The following is a 27,450-nucleotide window of genomic DNA, read 5'->3' on the forward strand; positions in this document are numbered from 1 at the left end:
ATCGACAGACGGATCTGTGCTGGATCTGCAGTAATGCGGACTCTGCGCCAGTCTGTCGTGGTGAAGAAGGAGCTGAGCCAGAAGGCGAAGCTCTTGATTTACCAGTCGATCTACGTTCCCACCCTCACCTATGGTCATGAGCTGTGGGTCGTGACTGATAGGAACGGGATCTCGTACACAGGTGCCTGAGATGAGTTTCCTCCACATTGAGAGGGGCCAGTTGAGGTGGTTCTGACATCTGGTCAGGATGCCTCCTGGACCTCCCTGGTGAGGTGTTCCAGGCACGTCCCTCTGGGAGGAGACCCCGGGGAAGACCCAGGACACGCTGGAGGGATTATATCTCTCGGCTGGCCTGGGAACGCCTTGGGTTCCCCCACGCAGAGTTGGCAAATGTGGCTGGGGAGAGGGAAGTCTTGGGTTCTCTGCTTAGGCTGCTGCCCCCGCGAACCCTGGAAAAGCATCAGAAAATGGATGGGTGGATGGATGTATGGATTCATCAAATTTTACTTAAAATGTAACTCAAAAATGCTTTACAATAAAAATGTGATGAACATGCTCCCCAACACCACTTCTTTTTCCATTGTTATGATGTTGTGTGAGAGTCTGAAGCAGGTGCATACAGCATGTCACAGCTCATTTGACCATTTATGATGTGCATGTGATAAAGGCGATTTGATTTTATGTAAACCACCTTCTTGTGCACATCTTACACATTTAGGACTTTTTTTAAATTCTTTTTTAATCTCATCCACTTAAATCATGACACTTGTCATTTATTTGCTGTTTAAACTGGAATTCCTCCAATGTAGGACAAATTAAAGATTATTATTTTACATTTTTGCAGTCTTGTTTGTAAATTATATAGATCCAGATGTTTACATCCTGTTTATGTGTTTGACTTATTCTTCAACGTTTGTCTGACATTTTTTACGGGGTGGCCAAGGTAAAATAAAGGCTCGACACATGGATCGTTCATCGAGTCTTCTGATAAAACACACACGCTCTTTTCAGGTCTGAAACTGAACAAACTGACCCTCAAGCTTCCCTTCTCCTGTACACTGTCGTCACTCCTGCAGAAGCATTGTGTCTCTTCCCAAGTCGGGGAAACATCTGTAATTAATGTTTATGCAGCTTGCACACAAGCTACATGCATGTGAGAAAACACACATTCGTCCTGAAATCACATCAATGTCAAAGGTTTCGTCTATCTGGCTCGGTTCTTTGTCATTCATGCGCGTGCGCAGAAAACCAGTAAGAAACCAGATAAAAGCAAAAATTCCAGTTATTGCCAAATGGAAAGCAGCGAGCGTAGCTTTTTCTCATTATATCAGAAAACAAGTTCAGTTCCTCCCGTAGAAATGTTACAGAAAACACCGGAGATTACCCCGGAATTTACCACCACATTGTCCTTAGGTTTTCTGAGTTTTTTTGTTTGTTTGTTTGTTTGTTTTAGTTCCAATGGCGGTGACATGGCTCTCCATTCAGACAAAGACAACAACAGTCCTGCTGACCAATCACATCTCTCTCTGTCTCCGCCGCGGAAATTAAGAACCAATCAGCTGCCGAGCTGGGTCTGCTGGTGACCAGGACCAGCCAATTAGCGGTCTGTCTGGACTCCACGGAGGTGCATTTAGACCAATAAGCGTCCAAAGTATCTGTTCGGAACGGATAATAGTCGGCGGAGGCCCAATCAGCGCCTCAGAGCTGGCTGCCGGTGCCGGGGACTGGTGGTGAGGATCCGCAGCAGCGTCAGGAGGACCGGACCGTGAACCCGGAGACGGTACACACTGAGGCGAAAGCGGACACAGGTGAGTCCGGGGATTTTCCCAAGGCCGGTCCGGATGGGGTGCGTGTGAAAAGGGCCGGAGCGGGCTCGGTGTAGCGGGTCGGGGCGCCGTGTCGCGGTGCTGCCGGTGGGTCTGATCCGCTGTCAGACAATAGAGCGCGGAGCTTCGGCTGTTTACTGATGCAGGCTGACATGTTAGCGGCCAGAACCGCCGCCTCCGGCTCCAAATGGTCCTCCAAAGGTGGGATCGGACCGAATCCGGCGGTCGGTGTGGAACCGTCGGGTGGTCGGCTGTGTTTTTACGGTAACATCCTGTCGGTGTGAATCACGCTGATCGAAGCCTTGTTCGGAAAGCCTCCATTCCTTTTCATTGTTTGATCCGGAGTCTCAAGGGGTTAACCGTGGCTGGAGAAAGCCCAGATCCTCCGGATCGCCGCTTATTACCGCTCCGGTAAAAAGCACGGCACCGGAGGACGCGTTTATGCGGGTTTTATTCCCGCAGCGGCGGCGTGGAGGCGTCAGGCGGAGGCCGGCGGTGCTGATGGCCCTCAGCAATTAGGAAGAAAAACTCCAAATGCATCAGCCATTTACGTGGAGACTCAACTGGCTCCATATGCACCTAAATGGCTGCCTGGCGCCTGACAGCGACGTTTCAGCAGCGAGGAGGCTGCATCCAGGCCGGGAGACCTCCTGCTGCTCCTCCGCGTCCACACAGCCAGAAAAACACTGCTTTTATGGGAGATCTGCTCATTCTGCTGCATTTTGTTCAGGAGAACTGCTGGTTCCTGCTTCTGCTGGGATTTAAATGGAAAAACATGTCAGGTTGGGTTCAGGGCTCGGTTCTGGTGGACGGTTCGGAACTTCATCCATCGTAAACGCTCCTGATCTCAATCCTCACCTTTATCTCAGTGTCTGGACAGATGTTTTATCTAGATTTCTGCCATTTTATAAACAAAGGAAAGTAAAAACCAGATGTGTATTAATCTAGTCATGATGATTTCACACTATGGTTTTTTGTTTTTTGGGTTTTTTTCTGAATGTGGGACTAAAGACTGCGGGAACCTGGATGCTTTCAGCCCCTTTCCTGGTTCTGGTGGGGTTGTATGAATGAAACGTGCCTGCTGATGAATGAACATTTTATTAGACCAAATCCTGCTCCTAATAGTAAACTTTTCCAGATCCAGTGAAAGGTTTCCCAGGAAGGCAGATTGAGCTGTCTGTTGTAGTAGAAATGATTAAATGTTCTTGTAGTAATAGTATAAGAAGTAAATCTTTGTACTACCAACACAGCAGCAAAGTATTTTATACATCTTGAGTTAAACATTGTAATACTGGAATGACAGAAAAGTGAGGTCTCCTTGTTAATCCTCTTTTGGGAAATGTTTAGTCTTCATTTTACCGTGTTTACACAGGTTTTGTCGCGACTGCTTCGTGGTTTCGGTGGATAAAACTGCAAAGATCTGGCAACGGCCTCCAGAGTGAAATGTTCTTGTTGTGTTTACGAGGACACACCTGGGTGTGTCTGGAGGCCTCGCAAGATCCCGACATCCCTTCTGGTCCTGTTTGCGTTTTTTCTGCACATAGATGGTTGTAATTACACTGTTGTGTTAATGCTTTTGTCTTTTTAATGCGCAAGTTTTGTGTTTTACGTGGAAACGAAGCATAAACATGGCCTGACTCAGGAAGTCAGCTTTTCTTATTTTACTGCCAGAAGCTGCATGTTTAGTCGTGTGTAAGAGTACGCCAAAATCATGATTCACTATGTTCCTTGGTTTTTAGGTCATAGTTTGGTACTTTCTGATACAGCATACATGGAAACGTTGTGTAAACTGGTCCCCTAGTTGCACCAGTTAGGTTCCCCAGTGGTTCCTTGTCTTTGTCAGACTTGAACCTGGAATCCTGCCGTCTCTAACCACTAGACCACTACTCCTTACTAAATAGAAATGAAATGGGAGTTAATCATCAATAACATGAGGTGATGACTTCAACAAGAGTCCTTGTTACACTGTATTTTCAACAGGATGTGCAACTGTTCAGATAATCAGACAAAAATCTGCCATTTCCTTCTAAAATGTCTGTTTCACACCGAAGCAGCTCTTTAATGCTGAAGCGTGTGTTCACAGACAGAAAACTGGCAAAGGAACAACAGACCAAGAATGTCACAGTCTCTAATTTCACAACTGATCATGTCGTTAATCATAAATATACCTCAATATCATGATTTTGTTTGAATCATATCTGAACCATGTCATGGCCTGCGATGGACTGGCGAGCTGTCCAGGGTGTACCCCGCCTTTCGCCCAAACACTGCTGGAATCGGCTCCAGCTTCCCCGGGACCCTTCATCGGACTGAGCGGTTAGGATGATGAATGAATGAATGAATCATGAGATATCTGCTTAGCTGTGTTGGAGTTAAACAGTAAGGCGGTGGAAGTGAGGAAGATGATGTTGCAGAGCCTGTTGAGCATGAAGAAGGACGTGCAACCAGTATGTTTCACCTCCTGCAGGATAAGCAGCTGCTTCCTACCACAATGTAAAGATAAACATTAAATAATGGTAATGAGACTCTAATGTAACACATTGTTTTAGTAATGATGCACAACTTTGGTTGGACTTACAGCAACATAAGTTAATTTACTAAATATTAAATTCTATGCATGGAAAGACTGAAAAACAAACATTTAACAGATTCTTTCTCTGTTCAAACAACCAACTCTGAGAGGTTGATTAATTTTAGTTGTCAGTTTTTAATGGAAACCATATTTAATTCCAGATATCTGATTTTGTTTTTTTCACTGTTTCAGTATTATTATTATTGTCGTACTTTACTTTGTGTCAAACAGCAGATATTCTGCTCTTCTAGGACAGCTGGAAGTCAGAGCTAGCTACAAATTTGTCCTGTGGTTCTAAACTCTACTATGGTTGAAAAAATAGTTTAAAACTTCTTTATAATGTACTTTCCAGAAAGAAGCCTCCCACGTAGATACCCTGCAGGTGGAAGACCATCTAGACTCAGAGCTGGTGATTGTGGGGGGAAATCCAGTCTTCAGTGATTTAATAGCAGCTACAGTGTAAAACAGATGCATCTGATCAGGGACGGTCAGTGTTTGTTGTTATTTTAAAAAAAAAAAAAAAAAATCTGGATTTGATCCTGGCGTGGAGTTTACAAGTTCTCTGCATGCGTGGGTTCTCTCTAGGTTTTCCGTACATGTCATCCTGAACGGACTCACCTCAAACTGAAGTCAGATCTATCAAGTAAGGAAATAATACAAGATAGAACCAGGCCTGCTCACCGAATGTTTTAGAAACATGTTTTTGGGTGGAATCTGTTTGCGTCGATGAACATCAGTTTCTACTATGTTTTGCAGAGACGTAAAAATGATGATGTAGCATTGCCCCATCCTTTTATTCTCTGTTTGGTCCTGAACATTGATGTCTCTGTCGCTTCACTGACCTAAAATCTCATGAAATATCATAGAATTCAGTTCAGCTTTATTTGTACAGCGCCACTTTACAACAATGTTGTTTCAGGACACTCTACATACACATCATTTCAAGCCAATTCATACATATCCTATAATAGAAACCAACTGATTGCATCGAGTCATGACTTGGATCCAATCCCCCATCCTGAGCTGCACGAGGCGACAGTGGGAAGGAAAAAACTCCCCTTTAACAGGAAGAAAACCTCCGGCAGAACCCGGCTCAGGGAGGGCAGCCATCTGCCTCGACTGGTTGGGGTGGAGAGGACAGGAAAGACAGATCAACATGTACAACTGCACTTATTCAGGAAGACCTGCGGAAAAAAGGAGAAATGTATTAATGATGGCTAAAATGCCAAATATTTATACATAAAGGAAAAGGAGGAAGGTACTAGTCAGTGCATCAGGTGACGTCTCCATGGCTGCGTAAGTAACTGATGGCTGGACTACCCCTAACTATAAGAGTTAACCCTAACCCTAACCCTGGACAGGTGCAGACTCATACTCAGGAGATGGTCGTCTCCTGAGTATAAGATTCGTTAAAAAGGAAGATTTATCAGCTTGATCTGACAGGTAGAGGATGTCTGCCTCCCGAACTCATGCATCCCTACGGCATCGAACAACACTTGAAAAATTAACTGAATAAAATGTAAATGAAGGGGATAAAAAAAAAAACTCTACAGGAGATGTTTTATTTTTTTTTAAAAATTACAAAAGAAGTAAAATTCTTAGTCTATTTAAAAATGCTAATAAAATAAAAATACTCAGAAGAAAGTCAGTTTATTCTAGAAGCAGCCCCTCCTCTCCTGTGATCAAGTGAAAGTTTATCATTTTCTTTAAAGCACTCAGTAAAAACCTACAACCCAGACCTGAGCTGAAAGTTAGAATTAAAGCATTAATAAAACACTAATTTATGATATGTGGATTGGTATGATTTAAAATAATAAGCACTGCTCCCGGGATCAGTCCAGTCCCGGGATCAGTCCAGTCCCGGGGTCAGTCCAGTCCCGGGATCAGTCCAGTCCCGGGGTCAGTCCAGTCCCGGGGTCATTTCAGTCCCGGGATCAGTCCAGTCCCGGGATCAGTCCAGTCCCGGGATGAGTCCAGTCCCGGGGTCAGTCCAGTCCCGGGGTCAGTCCAGTCCCGGGATCAGTCCAGTCCCGGGATCAGTCCAGTCCCGGGATCAGTCCAGTCCCGGGATCATTTCAGTCCCGGGATCAGTCCAGTCCCGGGATCAGTCCAGTCCCGGGATCAGTCCAGTCCCGGGATCAGTCCAGTCCCTGTATGGCTGTCAGAAGGCATTTCCCATTATTTTTATTCTGGAGATATACTGTATGTACCACTCCAAAAGAAAAATGCTCTCTCTTTTTGGCATGTCCTCGAAGACATCAAAGCTGGGTTGGCCCTTAACTTTTGATATGTTCATGAGGTTAAAAACAAAGTATGGTCCCAGGGGCTTGTCAAGCCCCCCTTTGGGTCCTTTGGTAAAACTTGAGTCTTAAAGACACATTAGAGAACTTTTGCCATTTTCCCAATCCCACGCCCCCCCATCAACGGCTAGTCCGTCCTGCATTCTACCTGACCTGTTGGCTCGCTTCATACAGCAGAAGACCATCTTCTGATGACTCTTTTGTCTCTTTCTCTTTTTTTAATCCTACGTTTCTTGCTGAATCAGCAACGTTGTGCGTTTAAAACATTTAACTGGGAAGCGAAGCGTGGCGTCCCAGATGTAAAAGTTGTATGGTTTTCAGCCTCGGGACGCTGCTGGGTGGAAGCGGCTCTAGAAAAGCACATGATAGATTTCACCGTGTCATCGAACACGTCCGGGACGCAAAATTTTAAGGAGAAAAAGTTACAGATAGACAGAGATTTTAACCTGGATCAGCAAATCAGCTCTGTAGTGAAGTCCAGTTTTTTCCACATAAGACAGCTGGCGAAGATCAAACCTTTTCTTCTTTAAAACCGATATCCATGCCTTCATTATCTCTCGGCTGGATGATTGTATTGCTCTGTATGTCGGGGTGAACCAGTCCTCCCCTACACACTTCTTGTTGGTGCAAAATGCATCCACATGGAGCACACAACCCCCGTCCTGGTCTCCTTACACTGGCTGCCAGTGGACTACACAGTTCATTGGAAGGTTGTTGTTATTATTATTATTATTATTATTATTATTATTATTATTATTTTATCGTTAAATGGTCTGGCCCCAACTTACCTCTCTGAGCAGCTCCACCCCTACGATCCTGCTTTGTGCCTAAGGTCACCTGACCTGCTGCTCCTGGACATACCAAGGTCCAGACATAGGCTGAGAGGGGACAGAGCTTTGCCGGTCCAAAACTGTGGAATGAGCTCTTTTTCCACATTAGACAAGCTTCCTCATTGTTCATTTTTATAGATGGATGGATGGATACATAGATAGATAGATAGATAGAAAGAAAGAAACATGGATGGATAGATAGATAGATACTTTATTCATCCCCAAGGGGAAATTCCAGTTTCCAGTAAAACCTGTCCAAGATCCACATAACAACAATACAAGAAACCAGCATAATGTGAACCGAGGCCTCGCAGGCGGCTTGAGCCAGCGCCGCCTTTCAGCAGATAGGAAACAGTAATACATCAGGTTCAACGGATAGAGGCCAAAAAACTGGTACCACCAGCCTGTGCCTCAGGGGGCGCAATCTGGAGAGACAAAAAAACCCACCTTGTATACATACAGCACATATTCAGACAATCACCACATAAGAGAACACATGGGAGGGGGGGCGGGATAACCCGGCAGAGTCAGTTCGCAGCCGACAAGGCTCATCGATCCAACTCGCCGTCTGTGAGAGAGAGGGGCAAGGTCCGGGGAAGGCGGTGAAAGATAAAGTCTTAAAACCGATTTTATTCTTTGGTTTTCTGTTTTAGTGTGCTTTTTGTTCTCTTTTTTAAATTTTATATGCTCCTTAATCGGTTTATTCTTTTAAAATTGTTGTTTTTAAACTGTTCAAAAAATGAACAACTATATTACTTATTTCCTGTATTATTCTGTGGTCCAATTATTTACATATAGTTGAGTTTAAGGCGACAAACTCCTCACAAATGCAAGTTTCCAAGAGGATAATGTGGCAGCGTTTGTGCCATCTCTCAGCGCTGCATATGAGCCGCATCATTGTTGGCCAGTGGGATTTTCTAATGGGAAATTATGCTGTACCAGCTAACGGTAAATGTTAGCTGCTTCTTTGCCTACAAACTCAAGACAATCATCACGCAAAATTGCATAATTTACTGTGTCTGTGTGGGATGTGCTTGGACATGGAAAAAAAATATGATGCCTGTTCTTGTAGACCATAAACTGTATATAAAAAGATGGGCGGAGCCTCCGTGACGTCACTCGTCAGTTTCTGAGGAGCTTAATTGAAGCTCGGTGGGCGGTTCCTACCATCGCCATCTTGGCAGGGACGTGCGTGTCGTCTCGCCTGGAAAATACAAATATGGGCAAAGTGGTGGAGCTGAGAGGGGGGCTGTGAGCGTCATGGTGGATGATTGACATCAAGCGAAAACCGAGCTGCCTGTAGCTAAGAGCTAACCGAGCTAACCCCGAGATAACATGAGCTAACCAGCTAATGCAGGTAAGCGGGCTAAAGCTAAGTCACGTTATTAACCGGCTAAAAACCGTGGTTGTTCTACGTTCTTCTGACTTGAAGCGGGAGATCGGGTACCTGTCAATCAAAAGGACACGCCCCTAAATATGATGAATTTAGATATTAAATTACTTTTAAACGGGCGAGTTAGAAAAAAATTCACTCCAGTTGTCATGAAGGTAAACCTGACCTATTAAACCGAAAATGGATTTTTGAACCAGGCTGTGAACATGTTTATTTCTGCTGTAAACATGTTTATTTCTGCTGTGAAGTTGGTCTTTTTAACATGGGAGTCTGTGGGGATTCGCTCTGTTTTATAGCCCCTAGTGGATGAGGGGGGAACTGCAGTTTTGCCGCTTGTTGTAGACAGAAATACTCGTCAGTCATGATCCCTTTACTGCTGGCAGGATATGTGAGTATTTTCCATTCTAGTATCTCTAATTCAATACATTATTACTTCATTATATATAAATATATATTCATAATATTACTCCCTTCACTGTATTTAGACAGATTTTCATTTGGTTATAACTCAGGTGTACTTAAGTCAAAGTCTGTTTGATGGATCTCACTAGTCTGAGCTGAAGACGGGAAGGGGAGGTCCTACAACCTTGGCTCGACTGCTGATTCCACACACAGTGCCCCCCCCCGCCCACTGACATATCTCTTTCCCAGATCTATTGCCGTAGCAGCCTTAATGTTTCTAGTTGGCCCACCACCGGCATGGCATCAAGAGGAGAAATGGTGGATGGAGTGGGCATGCCCATTACTTACATCACCAGGGTGGCATCCTCCATAGTAACCTGAGCACTTCATCTGCACAAGTGATGTCAGATTCACCTAAAATTAATATTCCTTTTCATCACTCTTCCTGACCAGCAGTACAGACGGATGGTTGCTGGTCTAAAAACCATTCCATCATATCTTAGGAGCTGTTTCCTCTCTTAACAACATCGTTGGTCAGTTTGTGAGCTGGTAGCTGGATCAGACTGTTTCTGCTTTAACTGTGCTGCACCTGAACCAGACTGTTACACGTTTGATCCTGGAATAAAATCTCATTGCTGAATTTATTTTCAGTGGGTTTTTTTTTTTTTTGTTTGTTTTTTTTTTTTTATTTTATGTGGTGACATTCATACTGTGTGGAAAAAACAGCATGCGTAGTGTCTGCAAGTCTCACTGCTATGGTCATGTTCGATGCATTATCTGTAACAACGGGATCGTTTGCACCGTTTCCCATTTACTCATAGCTTCTTTAGGTAACAGCGCTATATGTTCCCCTGTGTGCCTCTGCACCACTCTTCAGCCTTTGTTTGGAGATATAAAGGATAACAGTAAAGGAGATGCCAAGTCTGCAGTTAACCTTTCATTGGGGAAAAAGAGTGGCAAGACAATCTTCACCACTACTGAGACCCCAACAGACAGGGCTTCCTCTAACTGCTGTCTTTACCTGTCTGGATGCGGGACAGGATGGGTAACCGTAACGTCGCTGCGTTCTGACAGCCAGCTGGAACTTCACTTGAGAGGCGGAGTGTCGGGCAGATTGCAGTAGATGCCACAGCTACATAAATTCCTTCCTTAAAGCTAAAACTAGACTCTGAAACAAAGGAGGAGAGCGGCAGTCATTCAACAGTTTGTAGCTTTTTAACTTGCCGTGATGCTGTTTATTAAAAATGGAGCTTCTTCATTTCTTTTAAATGGAGACGTGATCAACAAAAAAGTTTCCTTAAACAAGAAGCCATTCGGCCTTTGTTTTTATGACTGGTCGTACAGGAAGTGACTTCGATCTCCAACTAATCAAAGGATTTTGGTGTTGAGCTGTACCCTTTATCACATTGGTTAGATTGGTATCCCGACTGAAGGTAGGATACGTTTGGTCAGGTCGGTAGTTAGAGCACCTTTTTTAGTTTCCGTGTATGGAAACATAAAAAACGTGTCCTGGTCCACCCTGCTCCGCACCCGTTGGTGGAGGCGAAGCCAGCAAGCTGGAGCTTCTGGTTCATTCAGTGCCTCCACCAAATCTCATCTCTTTTGTAAAGATTTTGTGATTGCAAAACTTTTTTAACAAGTTCACTAAAACATTTTTACAAGTTCTGCAAACCCATGACCTGGAGGCGAGACTGTGGGCTTGGTGTTGGGGACAAAACAGCTCAGACAAGAAACCATTCATGTAGCGAGCAGCTTAACCAGCAGAGATGCGTCGCCCGTTTTGTGGAGCATGTTTTCCAGTTTTGGGGTCATTTTTATGGTGGTTGTGGATGCAGCTTGGACTTTCTCACCAGTGTAAAAGGAGAAGGGGTCGGCCTTATGGACTTTCAATGAAGGTCGCACGTACAATGTGACTGTTGAAATGATGGAAAGCCAACACAATATCCGCTTGTCTTTGCTGGGGAAGCCGCTTGCTGGATCACTTCCACTGCTAAGTAGTTTCCTGTTTGTGCCGTCTTGTCCTCACCATAGACATAATAAAGAGTAGATCCGCTGCTTGATCCTAAAGGTAGAGATGATATCTACATCCCAAACCCACAGTAGGAGCTGGTTCCATAAGAGAGGAGCCTGACAGCCGAAGGATCTTCCTCCCATCGTTCTCTTCGAGATTCTGGAACCACAAGTAGACCTGCAGTCTGAGAGCAGAGTCGTATGTTTGGAAGATATGGGACTATGAGATCTCTGATGTATGATGGAGCTTGGTCATGGAGAACTTTATATGTGAGGAGGAGAAGTTTAAACTCCATCCTGGATTTAACAGGAAGCCAATGGAGAGACGCTAAAACTGGAGAGTTATGATCTCCCCTGCTGGTTCTCATCAGAACCCTCGCTGCAGCGTTTTGGATCATCTGGAGACTTTTCAGGGCATAAATAAGGAATTTTGAAGTAACAAAGACATAGTCTAGTTTTTCTGCCTCTCTCTGAGACAGGATGTGCTTCATGTTTACAACACCACGCAGGTGGAAGAAGGTTCCAGAAACCTGTTTTAAATGTGAGCTGAAGGACAAATCCTGGTCCAGAATAACTCCAAGGTTCCCCACTGTAGTACTGGAACCCAAATTAATGCCATCCACATTAATTACATAGCTCAACAGTTTTATCTTGAGTTTCAGGCCGGAAGACGACGACCTCTGACTCCTCATTCAGGTCTTTGTAAGACTAGAACAAGTTTCCTGATCTGCACAGACAGAACACCAGTTTTATTACAGCCTTCTGGTTTTTTACGTTGAACTGCCATCTGTGGAATTTTATTGTGTGTTTGTATGATTTAAATGACTTAAATTGAGCTACTTTGTATTTTGATACATTTTTAATAAAAAATAAATTCATTTCAATGCTTTGCCTCATTTAATTCACTACCTTCAAATAATCCAAATAATTGTCCTACAAAGGTACAAGACAAGTTTATTACAGTTTACAACCGCAAAAAATAAACAAATCTATCCGCATCAACAAAAAGCCCACAGATCCACACAAAAAACTCTATGCAGAGGATGTGAAATATAGATTAAACAGCAAAAGGTTGTCCATGTTTCATCTGCTGCACACGCCGCTGACTTCATACTCATTTGTCACCTTTCTGTTTATTATAACTATAGAAAAGATAATAAGATGCAGTAGGATCTGAAGAAGGCCAGATTTTGTGACCTCAGTATCAGATTTCTGCTTTTTGGAGACCTTGGCCATGACCTTGAGCTCTCACCGGAACAGATCAATCTAGTATAAAGTTGCTGGTATAGGAATTGGCACCAAATCTGAAAGCATGGTCCACGGCGGGAAAAGCCTGGAATACTTCCTGCTGGGTTGGGGATGTGGTTCTGATTCACGTGTGGGATTTGAGTCTTGTTCATGAGAGGAAGAACGAAGCAGGAGGTTAATGCAGCATCTGCTTGTCTTCGCTCTCTGTGTTGGTCGTAGGTCTGACAACATCCTGATACAGACAAGGATTGGCGTTGAATTCTGGACCTGATTAAGAAAACGGCAGAACAAAGGATCACAAAGCAGTTTATTAGACACAATGGGATTTGCATAATTCATGTGGAGTAGTTCCTAAAAGTGAGCCCATCATTTTCAAGTAATGTTAATGTGTTATGATCAACATGTCACAGCTCCTGTCTGTGTCGCTCTGCGAGTTCCACCCTCATGCCACATGTCTCATCAGGGGAGTAATCATCCACCCCCACGCTCTCAGCCCCCCTCTCCTCCTCATTGCCCATTTTTTGTATTTTCCGGGGGAGGCGTCACATGTGGCGCTGCAAAGAATGGCAGTAGCCCAATGAGCGTCAGCTCTTCAGAAACCTACGGGTAACGTCATGGAGGCTCCGTCCATCTTTTATACACAGTCTATGGTGAAACCTAAACTTGAATAAGCATGTTTATTTATACTGTGCAAAGGGGGGTAACCTGGGGGAGGGTAGAGGTTCAGGGAGGGTTTCTTAGTGTTACTGTCCAGACAGAGCGTAGCGTTTAAAATCCTCCCTTCTGTTGATGTTTGAGAATAAAGAAATCTGGATCGAGTGTTTTCACCTGGTTGGTCTCCATGTTGTGTTAATACTGTCCTCCGGCTCTGTCCCCTGCTAAGAGAACGCTTTATTTCTGCTCCTCCATCCCTTCCCTCACTGCTGACGCAGTGTTTTTACGTAGTAGAGCTGATCTCAGAGGGTGGCGTGGATGAAGGAGGTCTGTGTCTGAGTAAGAAACGGAGCAACAGGCTAATAGTATTGATATTTTGTAAAGGCTCATAGAGGAGGGTTTGTGATGTACAGCTTGAGGTCAACTATGATTGGCTCATCAGCCTCATTTATAGCAGCTATTTGCCTCATTCACCCTTGTAGGCTTTTTTTTTCTTTCTTTTCTTTAAAAATCTTTTAAATTATCAACAATAACTAGAACTGCAAGCAGGATTGACAGAGTCCCATCCCCCAAAGCAGCACCCTCCCTGGCCAATGCCATCACTGGTCACAGGCTTTCCAGGTGGTTACCGGCGTCTAGTATACCCCCTGGTAAATGAATTCTTAGTCGTGACCTTTTTGACCTAAAATTTGGGCCAAAGAGGTTGGCCATCGCAAAAAATTCAGACTAAACTACTTCTCCGCAATGTATTGTGGAGAATATAGTTTGTATATCTGTTGTATGTGTATTCTTAAAAATTATAACTCTGACCTGTTGCTCCAAAAATTCTCTAAAAAAAAAAAAAAAAGTTGGGATGACTAGGATAGTGACTGATGTTGGGGAAATTAAAAATATTTCTTTGACTTTAATGTTTTTAGATAATTATTTAAGAATTCATGAAAAGTTCAAACTTTGCCCAAAATTCATGAAAATATTTACTCTTGTGTGCTGGGTGCTGGGATTTGTTTTAGTTTTTATAGTTCTTCTAGGATTTATATTTGGAATTCAAAATCTGCGAAGTTATTACGCGTTTTATGACTACATTAAAAAAATAGTCTGGTACAATGATACGCTAATGAATTTTGACCATACTTCACACACTTATTAATAAGGTGACTTTGAGTGATTTTTGTAAATCTGAAGCAGAGCTGATTTTTACGAAAGGGTCCAAGTCCGCCACAGCCAATGGAGGGTACTGTTGTTCCTGGTTGCTGCCTCTCCCAGCCATTGCTGGAACCCAACGTACCGTTGTTACATGGAAACCGAAAGCCATAGAAGTCTTTTTCTGTGGTTTCCCAAAGTGGGAAAAGTGAAGAGTGTCGTGAGCATGCCCACACTGGCCAGTATGAAGCCACATGAAGGCTCTGAACCTTGTGCTGGAAGTCCTATGGCTTCGGATGCCAATGTCTTCAAAGTGCTCAAGAACATCAGAGATTCACAAAGTATGATAGGCCTGACAGTTTGGATGTTTGAGTGTCCAAATTTATTAAATATAACCAACTCTTAAATAGTTTCTCCAAAACCTTTTACAATAATCTGAGCGGACCAGTCTCTTCTAAAGGCCTACTTTTATTCTTTGGCTTTTAACACTGCATGAGTTGTGTGGTCCTGTGTCTTTTTGATTTACTCTTTTTAGTTATTTTATTGATTATTGAAATTTTTACCTGGTCTTATTATTTTAATGACATTATTATTTTATTTTTATTTTGTGATATTTGACTCAATGGATCACTTAGGAGATGTTCTGTTTTTTTAAATGGTCTTTATAAATAAAGTGGATTAATTGGATGTTGGAACAACATAAATAATATTGGAGGGTTTCTGTAAATATTTGTCTAAATTCAAAATCAAACCTAAATTAAAAATACATTTTATTAAGTATTCTAGGGCTGCAACTAACAACTGTTTTAATAGTTGACTAGTCATTGACTACTGAAACAATTAGTCAACTCATCTCCAGCTCTCGCTTGAGCGATTTGCGGCCGAGTGTGAAGCGGCTGGGATGAGAGTCAGCACCTCCAAATCTGAGACCATGGTCCTCAGCCGGAATTCCTCTCCATTGGATTAGATTGGATCCATTGGAATGGATTGTCCACTCCGGGTCGGGAGTCAGGTCCTGCCTCAAGTGGAGGAGTTTAAATATCTCGGGGTCTTGTTCACGAGTGAGGGAAGGATGGAGCGCAAGATCGACAGACGGATCGGTGCGGCGTCTGCAGTAATGTGGACTCTGCGCCGGTCTGTCGTGGTGAAGAAGGAACTGAGCCAGAAGGCCAAGCTCTCCATTTACCAGTCGATCTACGTTCCTACCCTCACCTATGGTCATGAGCTGTGGGTCGTGACCGAAAAAAGGAGATCTCGTATACAGGCGGCTGAAATGAGTTTCCTCCGCAGGGTGGCCGGGCTCTCCCTTAGAGATAGGGTGAGGAGCTCGGTCATCCGGGAGGAGATCAGAGTAGAGCCGCTGCTCCTCCGCATCGAGAGGAACCAGTTGAGGTGGCTCAGGCATCTGGTCAGGATGCCTCCTGGACCTCCCTGGTGAGGTGTTCCAGGCACGTCCCTCTGGGAGGAGACCCCGGGGAAGACCCAGGACACGCTGGAGGGATTATTTCTCTCAGTTGGCCTGGGAACGCCTCGGGATCCCCCCGCAGGGTTGGCAAATATGGCCGGGGAGAGGGAAGTCTGGGTTTCCCTGCTTAGGCTGCTGCCCCCTGGATAGGTGGCAGAAAATGGCATGGCCACACCCTCTTTCACAAGTCCTCGCCATTTCATCCCAGGATGACTTGGAGAATATGTGTGTGAAGTTTGGTGCATGTCCATCCAACCATTTTTGTTTCGTAAACTACTTAATGTTAAAGCAGCCCCTGGATTAGAAATTCTTCCAAAATATGTACAGATGTCTAGCATTGATTTCTGCTCAGTCCAGTGCAGAATCTGCATCACTGCTGGTGGTGGACACGTCCTTTTGTCAATCTCCAAGACCCCAAGAAACTTGAACTCCTCTACTTGACGTAGGGACTTATTCCTGACCCAGAGAGCACACTCCACCATTTTTCTGATTTTGCTTTAAATTTGTCTGAAAAACTCAAACGTGGAAGATAATATTTCAATTTGAACCTGAAAGAAAACCGGCTGAAAATAAAACACATTTTCCTCTTGTTTTACACTATTCCACATGGTACATGTCTAAAAGTGTTACTATTGTAGTAAATCTGTCATTTGGTCACACAACTAATTACTTCATGTAGTCTCCATGTAAACCTGTCCGCTGGGATCTCTGATTTCAGTTGGACTGAAAGAAAATGTGTTGATGTGAATGTAATTAGAGCTGAATCAAAAAGACTGACATGGATTCATGGGAAGGACTCCTAGAAAAGGCCGTGAGCCTGGATGGTCAGTAGGGAAGAGTTGAGGGGATTGAAGCTGAACTCAGAGGAATGAAAAGGGAATTTAGATCAGCTTTATCACAGTTTTCCTAATGAAATAAAAAAATCATTGCATTTGTTTGGCATTTTATGGCTAAATTTAGTAAAATTCCACAACATTGATGTTTTAATAAATTTTGATCAAACTTCACACACTTTACAAAAACAATCCAGAAAATTTGGAGCCAATTAAGTAATCTGATTTTTTTTTTTTTTTTTTAAAAACACTTTTACTGGGAAAGTGCATCCTGTACCCAGATGAGGCACTTTTTTTTTTTATTATAGAAAAACGTATGATGCTGGTTGTGTTAACCTCTGCTTTGTCTGGTCCCCGGCAGGATGGAGCGGATGTCTGATGAGGCATTGAGGCTAAATCTGTTGAAGCGAGGCCTCGAGTCACCCAGTGAGCGAGAGGAGGCCCTAGCCAAGCGCCTGAAAATGGAAGGTCATGAGGCCATGGAGCGTCTCAAAATGCTGGCTCTCCTCAAGCGCAAAGACTTGGCTGATTTAGCAGCCCTGGAGGTACCAGGGGCCCTGGGAGATCTTAAGGGCCCCGGAGCAGGCACTATTCACCACCAGAGCCTAATGAGCGCAGCTTATGAGGAGAAGCTGAATGGAAGTCTGAGGTTTGGAAGTCACAGCAGTCACGTTGGAACAAGTAAGAATGGGAAGGAGAACATCATGGATGAGCCTGTGGACATGAGTGCTGGGAGAAGATGGTGAGTGTTTCCATACAGTAGAAGCAGAAAGTAGAAGTCCTGTCCAGCAGCTCTTTCCAACCAGTCACTAAAGCAGTTCAGCTCCACCGCAGGTAGATGAGCCTGTCAGTGAAAACACCTGTTCTAAATGCATCAGTCGATCCAAAGACATGGCAGGACTTCTACTTTATTTCTACTTCATGCATTTCTGAGGGTTTCCATACAAACAACCTGAAAACAAGGAAGCAGAGACTAAAGTAAGGAATTCCTCTGACAAATACAGAAATACACAACTCCAAACTGGAGAAAAATTTAAACTAAATTCTATGATGCACCTTTCAGTCGAATTTATTTTAATATTTAAGTCCAGAAGGGCAAGAAATAATCCATCATTTTCCACAAACCCCTTCATTCATGCTGTATTGATCCTCTCTGATCAGATCTCTGCTAGAAACAAGCCAACAGAGGAAGCTCCGCCTCCTGCCTGCGGGCTGCATCTGATTGGTCAACTGCTAGAGGAATTATACTGATCAGTGAAGGTGGGCGTGGCTTTCTTCTCATGAACGTGCGCAACCTAGAGAAGATGACCAATCACTGAGTCCCTCCCCCGGGACGTCACTGAAATGTAGAAGTAGAAAATCTCTCAAAAACCAATTGTTTCCGTTGCCATGGAAACCAAACAGAGAGAGTGCTGGAAAACTCAAACATGCGATAAAAAACTGTGCCACTCATATGTCTGAGTATTCATCACCTAACACTGTAGAAAGCTCAGGAAACTAGACATACCATCACAGAGATGCTTTAAATAAGGAAAAAAATTCTAACCAGGTGTAATGTGTTTTTTTTTTTGTTTTGTTTTTGTCTTGTCACCTTCATTTGATTCATACAGTTATTTTTCCACACTGTAAGGTTTCCATGACTTAAACCACGTTCTACCATTAAAGAAAATGTGTTCAAGTCTCCAATGTTTTTGGTTGATTTTAAAGTAGGAGTGTGCTGGAATCAGTCTGTCCTCCTTTTTCTCGGCCATGCTGCTGTAATACAACAAAATGTGGCTTTTCATGATCCGGCCCCATGCCATCATGGATCTGGGATCCAAGTTCAACATGCCATCATGGATCTGGGATCCATGTCCAACATGCCATCATGGATCTGGGATCCAAGTTCAACGTGCCATCATGGATCTGGGATCCAAGTTCAACATGCCATCATGGATCTGGGATCCAAGTTCAACATGCCATCATGGATCTGGGATCCAAGTTCAACATGCCATCATGGATCTGGGATCCAAGTTCAACGTGCCATCATGGATCTGGGATCCAAGTTCAACATCCCATCATGGATCTGGGATCCAAGTTCAACATCCCATCATGGATCTGGGATCCATGTCCAACATGCCATCATGGATCTGGGATCCAAGTTCAACATGCCATCATGGATCTGGGATCCAAGTTCAACATCCCATCATGGATCTGGGATCCATGTCCAACATGCCATCATGGATCTGGGATCCAAGTTCAACATGCCATCATGGATCTGGGATCCAAGTTCAACGTGCCATCATGGATCTGGGATCCAAGTTCAACATGCCATCATGGATCTGGGATCCAAGTTCAACGTGCCATCATGGATCTGGGATCCAAGTTCAACGTGCCATCATGGATCTGGGATCCAAGTTCAACGTGCCATCATGGATCTGGGATCCAAGTTCAACGTGCCATCATGGATCTGGGATCCAAGTTCAACGTGCCATCATGGATCTGGGATCCAAGTTCAACGTGCCATCATGGATCTGGGATCCAAGTTCAACGTGCCATCATGGATCTGGGATCCATGTCCAACGTGCCATCATGGATCTGGGATCCAAGTTCAACATGCCATCATGGATCTGGGATCCATGTCCAACATGCCATCATGGATCTGGGATCCATGTCCAACGTGCCATCATGGATCTGGGATCCATGTCCAACGTGCCATCATGGATCTGGGATCCAAGTTCAACGTGCCATCATGGATCTGGGATCCAAGTTCAACATGCCATCATGGATCTGGGATCCAAGTTCAACATGCCATCATGGATCTGGGATCCAAGTTCAACATGCCATCATGGATCTGGGATCCAAGTTCAACATGCCATCATGGATCTGGGATCCAAGTTCAACATGCCATCATGTTGGAGACTCCTAATTCAGCCCCATACCATCACAGAAACCCTGTTTCAATCTAGTACCATCACTGGTCTAACCCAGTCATCCCCTTACCTTTCATTCATACGCACACACACATGCACACCCATTTGGAGGGGTGGGGCTGTCAGTAATAGTGTGAAGGGGGGGGGGCGGGCTGTCAGTAATAGTGTGAGGGGGGGGTGTCAGTAATAGTGTGAGGGGGGGGGGGGTGTCAGTAATAGTGTGGGGGTGGTGTCAGTAATAGTGTGGGGGGGGGTGTCAGTAATAGTGTGGGGGGGTGTGGTGTCAGTAATAGTGTGAGGGGGTGTGGTGTCAGTAATAGTGTGGGGGGTGTGGTGTCAGTAATAGTGTGAGGGGGTGTCAGTAATAGTGTGGGGGGGTGTGGTGTCAGTAATAGTGTGGGGGGGTGTGGTGTCAGTAATAGTGTGGGGGGGTGTCAGTAATAGTGTGAGGGGGGTGTCAGTAATAGTGTGGGGGGGTGTCAGTAATAGTGTGGGGGGGTGTGGTGTCAGTAATAGTGTGGGGGGGTGTCAGTAATAGTGTGGGGGGGTGTGGTGTCAGTAATAGTGTGGGGGGGTGTCAGTAATAGTGTGAGGGGGTGTGGTGTCAGTAATAGTGTGGGGGGGTGTGGTGTCAGTAATAGTGTGGGGGGGTGTGGTGTCAGTAATAGTGTGAGGGGGTGTCAGTAATAGTGTGAGGGGGTGTGGTGTCAGTAATAGTGTGGGGGGGTGTGGTGTCAGTAATAGTGTGGGGGGGTGTGGTGTCAGTAATAGTGTGGGGGGGTGTCAGTAATAGTTACAGGACGTATGAATGTTTTCATCATGTATTGTTTAGCTACTATAAAGTCTGACTGATTTTTTTTTTCTCCTGAACGTTCTGCTCAGATAATACTGATATAAATATTCTGGTTTTCCGTGTAGCGAGACGGACCATGACAGACAGACTCCCTCTCCCGATGTGATCATCCTGTCAGACAACGAGGCGTCCAGTCCCAGAACAACACCTCGGCTCGAGGAGCGCATGCACCAGGCCAACCTGGACATGTTCAAGGTAAAGCCAGCATCATGTTTGATCCCAGAGAAACAAATCGGACGATTGAGAAACTGAGATGGGAACTCGAGCTGGAAAATTCTGACTTTTAATAAGTTGTAAATTCTGGTTTAAATTCCAGACATTCATTAAGATGAATAATTAGAAATGATGTTTAAAGCAGACAACAGTGACGTCTGACTTGTTCTGAGGAATCAGTGAACATATTTACACGACCATCAAAATCAGATATCTGGAATAATCAGATCATTGTAATAATTTGATTTGTCATGATGCACTACAGAAATCCAACATTATAAACACATGTCTATATTCAGCAGTCCGTTAACAGATTGAGTTCATTTCTTGTTATTTTTAAAACATCCGGTCTTTGTTGGAAGTGACGTCTCCAGAGGAAGGTTGAAGGTTTGGGGGAGTGGTAACTTAGCTGAGGCGTAGAAAGCAGAAGTCCTGTCCGGCACCGGTCACTAAACCAGCTGAATATAACCAGCTCAGCTCCACCGCAGGTAGACGAGCCGCTCAGTGAAAACAGCAGTTCTACATGCATCAGTAGATCCAACAGCATAGCTGGAATTCTACTTTACTTCTACTTTATACACATCTGTAACTTAGTGGTTATAAAAGTGTCTTGAGGACCAAGATGCAGGTCCCTGCTGTGCCAACAAATGTGAACCACGATGGACCCCTCTGCAAAGCCCTTAAGGTCCCCCAACTGCTTCCCGAGGGCCGAAACATAATAAAGATCTGAAAAAGAATATCACATTCAGCTCTGAACATTCATTCATCCATCATCCCAACCGCTCAGTCCAATGAAGGGTCGCGGGGAAGCTGGGGCCTATCCCAGCAGGGTTTAGGCGAAAGGCGGGGTACACCCTGGACAGCTCGCCAGTCCATCGCAGAGCTGTGAACATGAACACTCGAATTATCCGATCATTTCAGAAATCAGGTAATAATTACATTCTTTACTTTTTATAAGAAGAAAAAGTCGAGTTTCTCAGAGAAATGGAAAATCAAGCTGTTAACAAATGAAAGAAGGAGAGGAAATGAAGAGAAGCTTGACCTGTTCAGGTGACCCGTACTTTAATTCTGAGACCGTCTGAGCCGATGTCAGCAGCATGTTGGGATTCGTTCAGAGGCAGAATAGATGAATGAATAACAAGGATCTTAGGAAGCATCATCCATCAGACAGGTGTCCACTACGTCTGTGACGACACGCTTTTGTCCCGATTCAATTAGATTCCAATTCTTTTGGGTGCCGATTCGATTTAAATTGTGATTCTTCGATATTGCTGATTTTTGTAGATTAAATAATAATATATACATAAAACTTTGTTTTGCTCGTCACTTTTCTTGAGTTCATTGAGGAAAGAAGAACCCAGTATCCAGACCATCATTACACTGGTATAACGCCCAAAAAGATCAATAAAAACAACAAAGATTTTACAATGAATTTTTTTTATTTTTTAAATAAAAATCTATTTTTTTAACAAGAAAAATCAATTTTAATAATTGTGAAGCAAAAAATCCTGATTGATTTAAATGCCCCCCCCCCCGGTGTCCACTCAGCATGTTATGGACTGAGACAGAAGTCCTCACTGTCCAGCTTCATGACCAGCAACACCCAGTTTGACCAGAATAAATAATAAATCCTCCACATTTCCTTCTCCTGCTGCTGCGTGGATCATGTGACCTGAAAGTTACGTCCGCGGGTTTCTTTGTAAAGTGTAACTGTCTGCCGTCTGATCGTCTCATTGATCGTGTTTTTCTGTTTCAGGGAAAAACGGGGGAGGAGCGGCACCAGATGATCAAAGCTCTGAGAGAAGAGCTTCGCTTGGAGGAGGCTCGCCTTGTCCTGCTCAAGAAACTCCGACAGAGTCAGATGCAGAAGGAGAATGTGGTGCAGAAGGTTGGTGATGATTCCGACCCTTTCTACATGGTTGTGGTTCTGGAACGGTGGCTCTGCGGCGGCCGCGGCGGCGGCTCTGGGTTTAACATCAGGAAGTTGTTTGTCCTGCCCCTGCCTGCTGCCGGTCTGATGAAACGGTCTCATCCTGACGTTACAGTTTCTCATCCTGCTGTCAGTCCTGTCTGAGACGGATCCGATCGGCAGCATCCTGACCGGAGTTAAACTCTGAAACATCGTCCTCCTTGTTCTCCTGACGCTGCTGCAGAGGAAACTGATCAGAATCCGATTTCCACAACAAAGATCAATCCTTCAGCCTCAAAATGTAGAAATGAAGACGCAGCAATAGAGAAGTGAAGCATTAAATATTTTTATACTCACAAATGATTTATCTGCGTAGTTTAGATTAAATGCAGAGAACTAATTTCCCAAATGGGGTCAATAAATGAAAAACTGCTTTTTTACCATCTGTTAACACTCTTCTTATTGGATCGTTATTTTTATCCATTACTAGTTATTGTTATGAGAGGTCTCCGACCAGTCCAGCCAGTTGGAGGCGGAGCCTGCTGTCAGACAGTGACGTTGGCCGTTTCATTGCAGCGGCTTGCCGGTGTTAGAACCGCATCTGGAGAGAAGGATCGGCCAGAGCCGGTCGGTGCTTCTGGGTCTCAGCGTCTCTCCAGCGTTGTCTCATCATAAATGTTTTCTAACGTGATCCATGAAGGGATATTTTTATTACACACACAGTTGCACATGGCCCTGAGGAGTGTCAGGAAAACGGCAGAACCGGCTCGGCTTGCAGGTGGCGTGCCGTTAATTAGCATTAGCATTAGCTTACCTGTGCAGACAGGAAGCGGCGACCTCCGCGTCACTCTTGACCCCTCTGCTTCCTGCAGTAGACACCAACACTGGGAAGCTTGAACCGAAGTTCACCCTGGTCCTTCTTCGGTTTGGTCCACGTGTCTTTGAGAAGAGTTACAAGTCGTTTCCAGACAGTAAAACCGTCTGGTGAAAGTGGTGAAAGAGTCGGCGCCGTAGCAGAATGAATTATTCTGCACCTCCGTCCACATTTGATCAGGATGAAGAATAGAAGATATTATTTCTGTTAACTACTGCCTCTATAGCTCTATAACAAGACAGGACCTAGAGACAATCTGCTACTTGGTCTACGGCTCGCCGGTCGCCGACCATAAATCGTCTCCGTCTGTTGGAACCACTTCCAGTCTCGTCTGTTGGAACCACTTCCAGTCTCGTCTGTTGGAACCACTTCCAGTCTCGTCTGTTGGAACCACTCCGACCATCGTGGTCCTTGACCTGCCGATGGTCAGCTTGGAGCTTTTCAGCTTCTCTCAACGCTGCTGGAAACGCCGTTTCTAGCCGTAGACGTCGAGTCGGAAAGCTCTTGACAGATATTTTTTATTTCGTGTCGCTCCATCCGGTTCCTTCTGTATCCTTTCCTCAGCAACCAGAGACATGTCTGCACCTCGGTGTTGGACCACGGAACAGACTTTTGTTGCACCGTTGCTTGTCACATAACGTAAACAACTTGGAGTCGCTCTTCCAGTGATGTCACTCCCTGACCTCTGATTGGCCAATAGCGGCATGCAGTCTGTCGACGTCACACACAACCCGACTCAGCTCGCTGAGAACCCGGCTGAGGAGGTACAGAAACGGTACCGGTAAACGGGGACAGAAGCTGAGTGGAAAACCCAACAAACCGAGCCGAGTTGAGACGATGATGCTGATGGAAAACGTCCGTTATCGATGGAAGAGTTGTCGCTGTAAGCTTCAGGCCCGGTTCTGGGTTGATCTCAGCAGGTCTCTGTCGGACAGAACCACCCGGAACATTTCCGGTTGTGATGTTCAGGAAGGAAACCAGAATTTGACGTTGGGGTTGCGGTTCTGCTCGGTCCGTAAGGGTTGAAGAGTTTATGTGATGAGCTGACCCACCTCTGACATGTGATGTCTCTGCAGGTCCCCGTGGTCCAGAGCTCCTCCTCCGTCCAGCCTCCTGCCATCCACTCTGGTCTGGGGAAGCTCCCCGTGAGACCCGGTCTACACAACCCAGAGCCTCAGAACCTCCGCACTGTGCAGGTATTAGGATTCATCCAGAACCCACTGGGTTCTAACAGAACCAGAACCTGTGTTGGTCTTTCTCTCACCGCAGAGCTAAAAATAGAAAAGTTCTGATCCGCTTCTCCAGGACAATGGGCTTGGTGAGCAGGTGCTGCCCCCTCCTGTCCATGTTGTGTGCAGCAGAACACATGTTCTGTAGGAGCCTTTACACCAGGGGTGTCAGACTCCAGTCCTGGAGGGCCGGTATCCAACAGGTTTTAGTTGTTTCCCTCCACCAACGCAGCTGATTCAAATCAAATGGATCCAGCAGCTTCTTGTCGACCTCTTTATGAATGTCGGTCAGGTGTGTTGGAGCATGGAGACAACAAAAACCAGCAGGATAGCGGCCCTCGAGGACTGGAGTTTGACACACGGACATACTCCTGGTTTGGACCTGGTTCTGGTCCTGGTCCTGAAGTCTCAGAACCTCTGGTTTCTAGTGAGCTGGCCCGCGTTGTTGGCAGGTTGTGGAGCGGCTGGAAAGATGGAACAACAGCATCCAGGATGTTTACATGTTGCTGTCGGCGTAGTTTTTTTTCTTCACTTCAAGTTTAATGATTGATTGGGTTTTTTTTGTTTGTTTGTTTGTTTACCTATTAAAACACATCGTGTAACGCAGCAGCTCCGTCTTTCCTGTAACAATCATTTGTTAAAACTTTGTTGTTTTATTTAAGGGTCATACAGTCATCCGGTCGGCCAACGCCAACCTGCCCCCCATGCTGATGTCTCAGAGAGTAATAGCGCCCAACCCTTCCCAGCTGCAGGGACAGCGGCTCTCCTCCAAACCCGGGATGTCTCGTTCCGGCTCCAGCAACATGGCTTCTGTCGGCTTCCAGCAGGTAAGGAGTCTTTTCTTTCTTTTTCATGTCTAATCCGGGTTTAGGATTTAAAAAAGATCCTGTTTTTTGTTTTGTTTTTTCTTTTAAACCTTTATTTAAACAAGTTCCTTAAAAAAGCCTGACACAGTAAGATGGGAACAAAATATTCATTTTCTTATTAAAAATGTCGTTTTATGATAAAATCTGGTTTTAAAACCTTCTTTTTAATCGGATTAGGGAAAAACCCTCCTAGGTTAATCCTGATGGACAATGTTTGAACTACCGGGCCCTGGACTATGATCTGGGTCACTTCACCCTGAAACTTTACTCTTCTGGTCCAGACTTCCTTCTGTCGTCCAGAAAGTTCTGCAGGCTTTAGTTCCAGCAATGTGAGCACTCACAATCTCCATCGACTTGTATATTTACCTCCACCTCGTCTGGTCTCCGCCTCCTCGGCTCTCTCTTCTAATTTCTACATCCTGTGATTCAAACTCTTCCAGTCTGGATAAGGAGAACTTTGTGTCTGCAAAAGATTTGTTGTTTTCTTTTCTAAACGCTCTCAACTCCCAACGAATCTCCTCCATGTTCACCTTCCACTTCCGTTGTGTCTCTAACAGCACATGTTCACCCTCTTTGCAACAAACAGCAAAACATCGCTGATTTCCAGAGCTTAAACTCTGTGCATGTTTCTCAGACCCCGAGTACAGACTGAATCAGTGTTTATATAGAGGACCAAAAGTGCCAACTCAACTTTATTTATAAAAAAGTTGTTCAAACAAGCAGAGTTGAGACAAAGTTCTGTAAACAATCAGTCAAAATAACAGCAGTTAAAGACAAATAACACAATAAAACAACAAAACATACAAGGAGAAAGGAATTAAAACATAAAAAATTAATAAAAAGTAAATAAAACCAATAATAAAAAAAAACAAACTAACACACTGACCAGAAGCTGTCTCACGCTGAGTAATGTAACGAAGGCAGGATTACTATTTCTAAGTGCTGCTCATAGACTGTACATAGAGATGGACGGAGCCTCCGTGACGTCATCCGTAGGTTTCTGAAGAGCTGAATTGAAGCTCGGTCGGCGGTTCCTACCATCACCATCTTGGCAGGGGCATGCGTGTCGTCTCGCCCGGAAAATACAAATATGGTCAAAGAGGTGGAGCTGAGAGGGGGGCTGTGAGCGTCATGGTGGATGATTGACATCGAGCAAACTCCGAGCTTTCTGTAGCTAAGAGCTAACCGAGCTAACCCAGAGATAACTGGAGATAACCAGCTAACGGAGGTAAGCGGGCTAAAGCTAAGTCACATTGTTAACCGGCTAAAAACCGCGGTTGTTCTACGTTCTTCTGACTTGTAGCCAGAGATTGGTACCTGTCAATCAAAAACGCGCCTAAATTTGCTGAACTTCGAGATTAAATTACTTTTAAACGGGTGAGTTATCAAAAAATTCACTCCCCCCACAGTTGTCATGAAGGTAAACCTGACCTATTAAACCTAAAATGGATTTTTGTACCAGGCTGTAAACATGTTTATTTCTGCTGTAAACATGTTTATTTCTGCTGTGAAGTTGGTCTTTTTAACATGGGAGTCTATGGGGATTTGCTCTGTTTTGGAACCCCTAGTGGATGAAGGGAGAACTGCAGTTTTATGCACTTCCGCATAGGCTTCACGGCCGGAGGTTACCTCTTGGTGCTGCTGTATGAGAAAAGGTTTTACTTCTGCCAGATGTTTAACGTCGAAACAGCTGGACTTCACTGCAGAGTTGATTTACTGATCCAGTTTAAAATCTGTCCATCTTAAATCCCAAGTTTGATACTGTTGGCTTTAAAAGAAACCTGCCAAAGGGTCCAAATCCACAGGCGGGGGTTCACCAGCACCACTTGGACCAAACATCACTTCAGGCTTTCCTTTGTTAAGATGTAGGAAGTTTAGAGCCATCCAAGCTTCCAGACATGCTAAAGAGGTGTGATGGAGA

The 27,450-nt window shown here is 44.6% G+C and overlaps 1 protein-coding gene across 1 annotated transcript in view; it reads left to right on the forward strand.

Annotated features, from left to right (window-relative positions):
• Positions 1-1,716: 1,716 nt before the first annotated feature.
• The window catches only part of gatad2b (GATA zinc finger domain containing 2B), a 36,813-nt gene continuing 11,079 nt past the window's right edge, over positions 1,717-27,450 (forward strand). Inside the window, exons 1-6 of the mRNA XM_079258573.1 lie at positions 1,717-1,808; positions 17,035-17,415; positions 20,504-20,633; positions 22,408-22,539; positions 24,511-24,630; positions 25,326-25,490. Of these exons, the coding sequence (XP_079114699.1) occupies positions 17,036-17,415; positions 20,504-20,633; positions 22,408-22,539; positions 24,511-24,630; positions 25,326-25,490 (927 nt within the window). The 5' untranslated portion in view covers positions 1,717-1,808; position 17,035. The remainder of the gene's footprint in view (positions 1,809-17,034; positions 17,416-20,503; positions 20,634-22,407; positions 22,540-24,510; positions 24,631-25,325; positions 25,491-27,450) is intronic.

Source organism: Telmatherina bonti (genome assembly GCF_933228915.1).
Source record: "Telmatherina bonti genome assembly, chromosome: 19".
NCBI lineage: Eukaryota > Metazoa > Chordata > Actinopteri > Atheriniformes > Telmatherinidae > Telmatherina > Telmatherina bonti.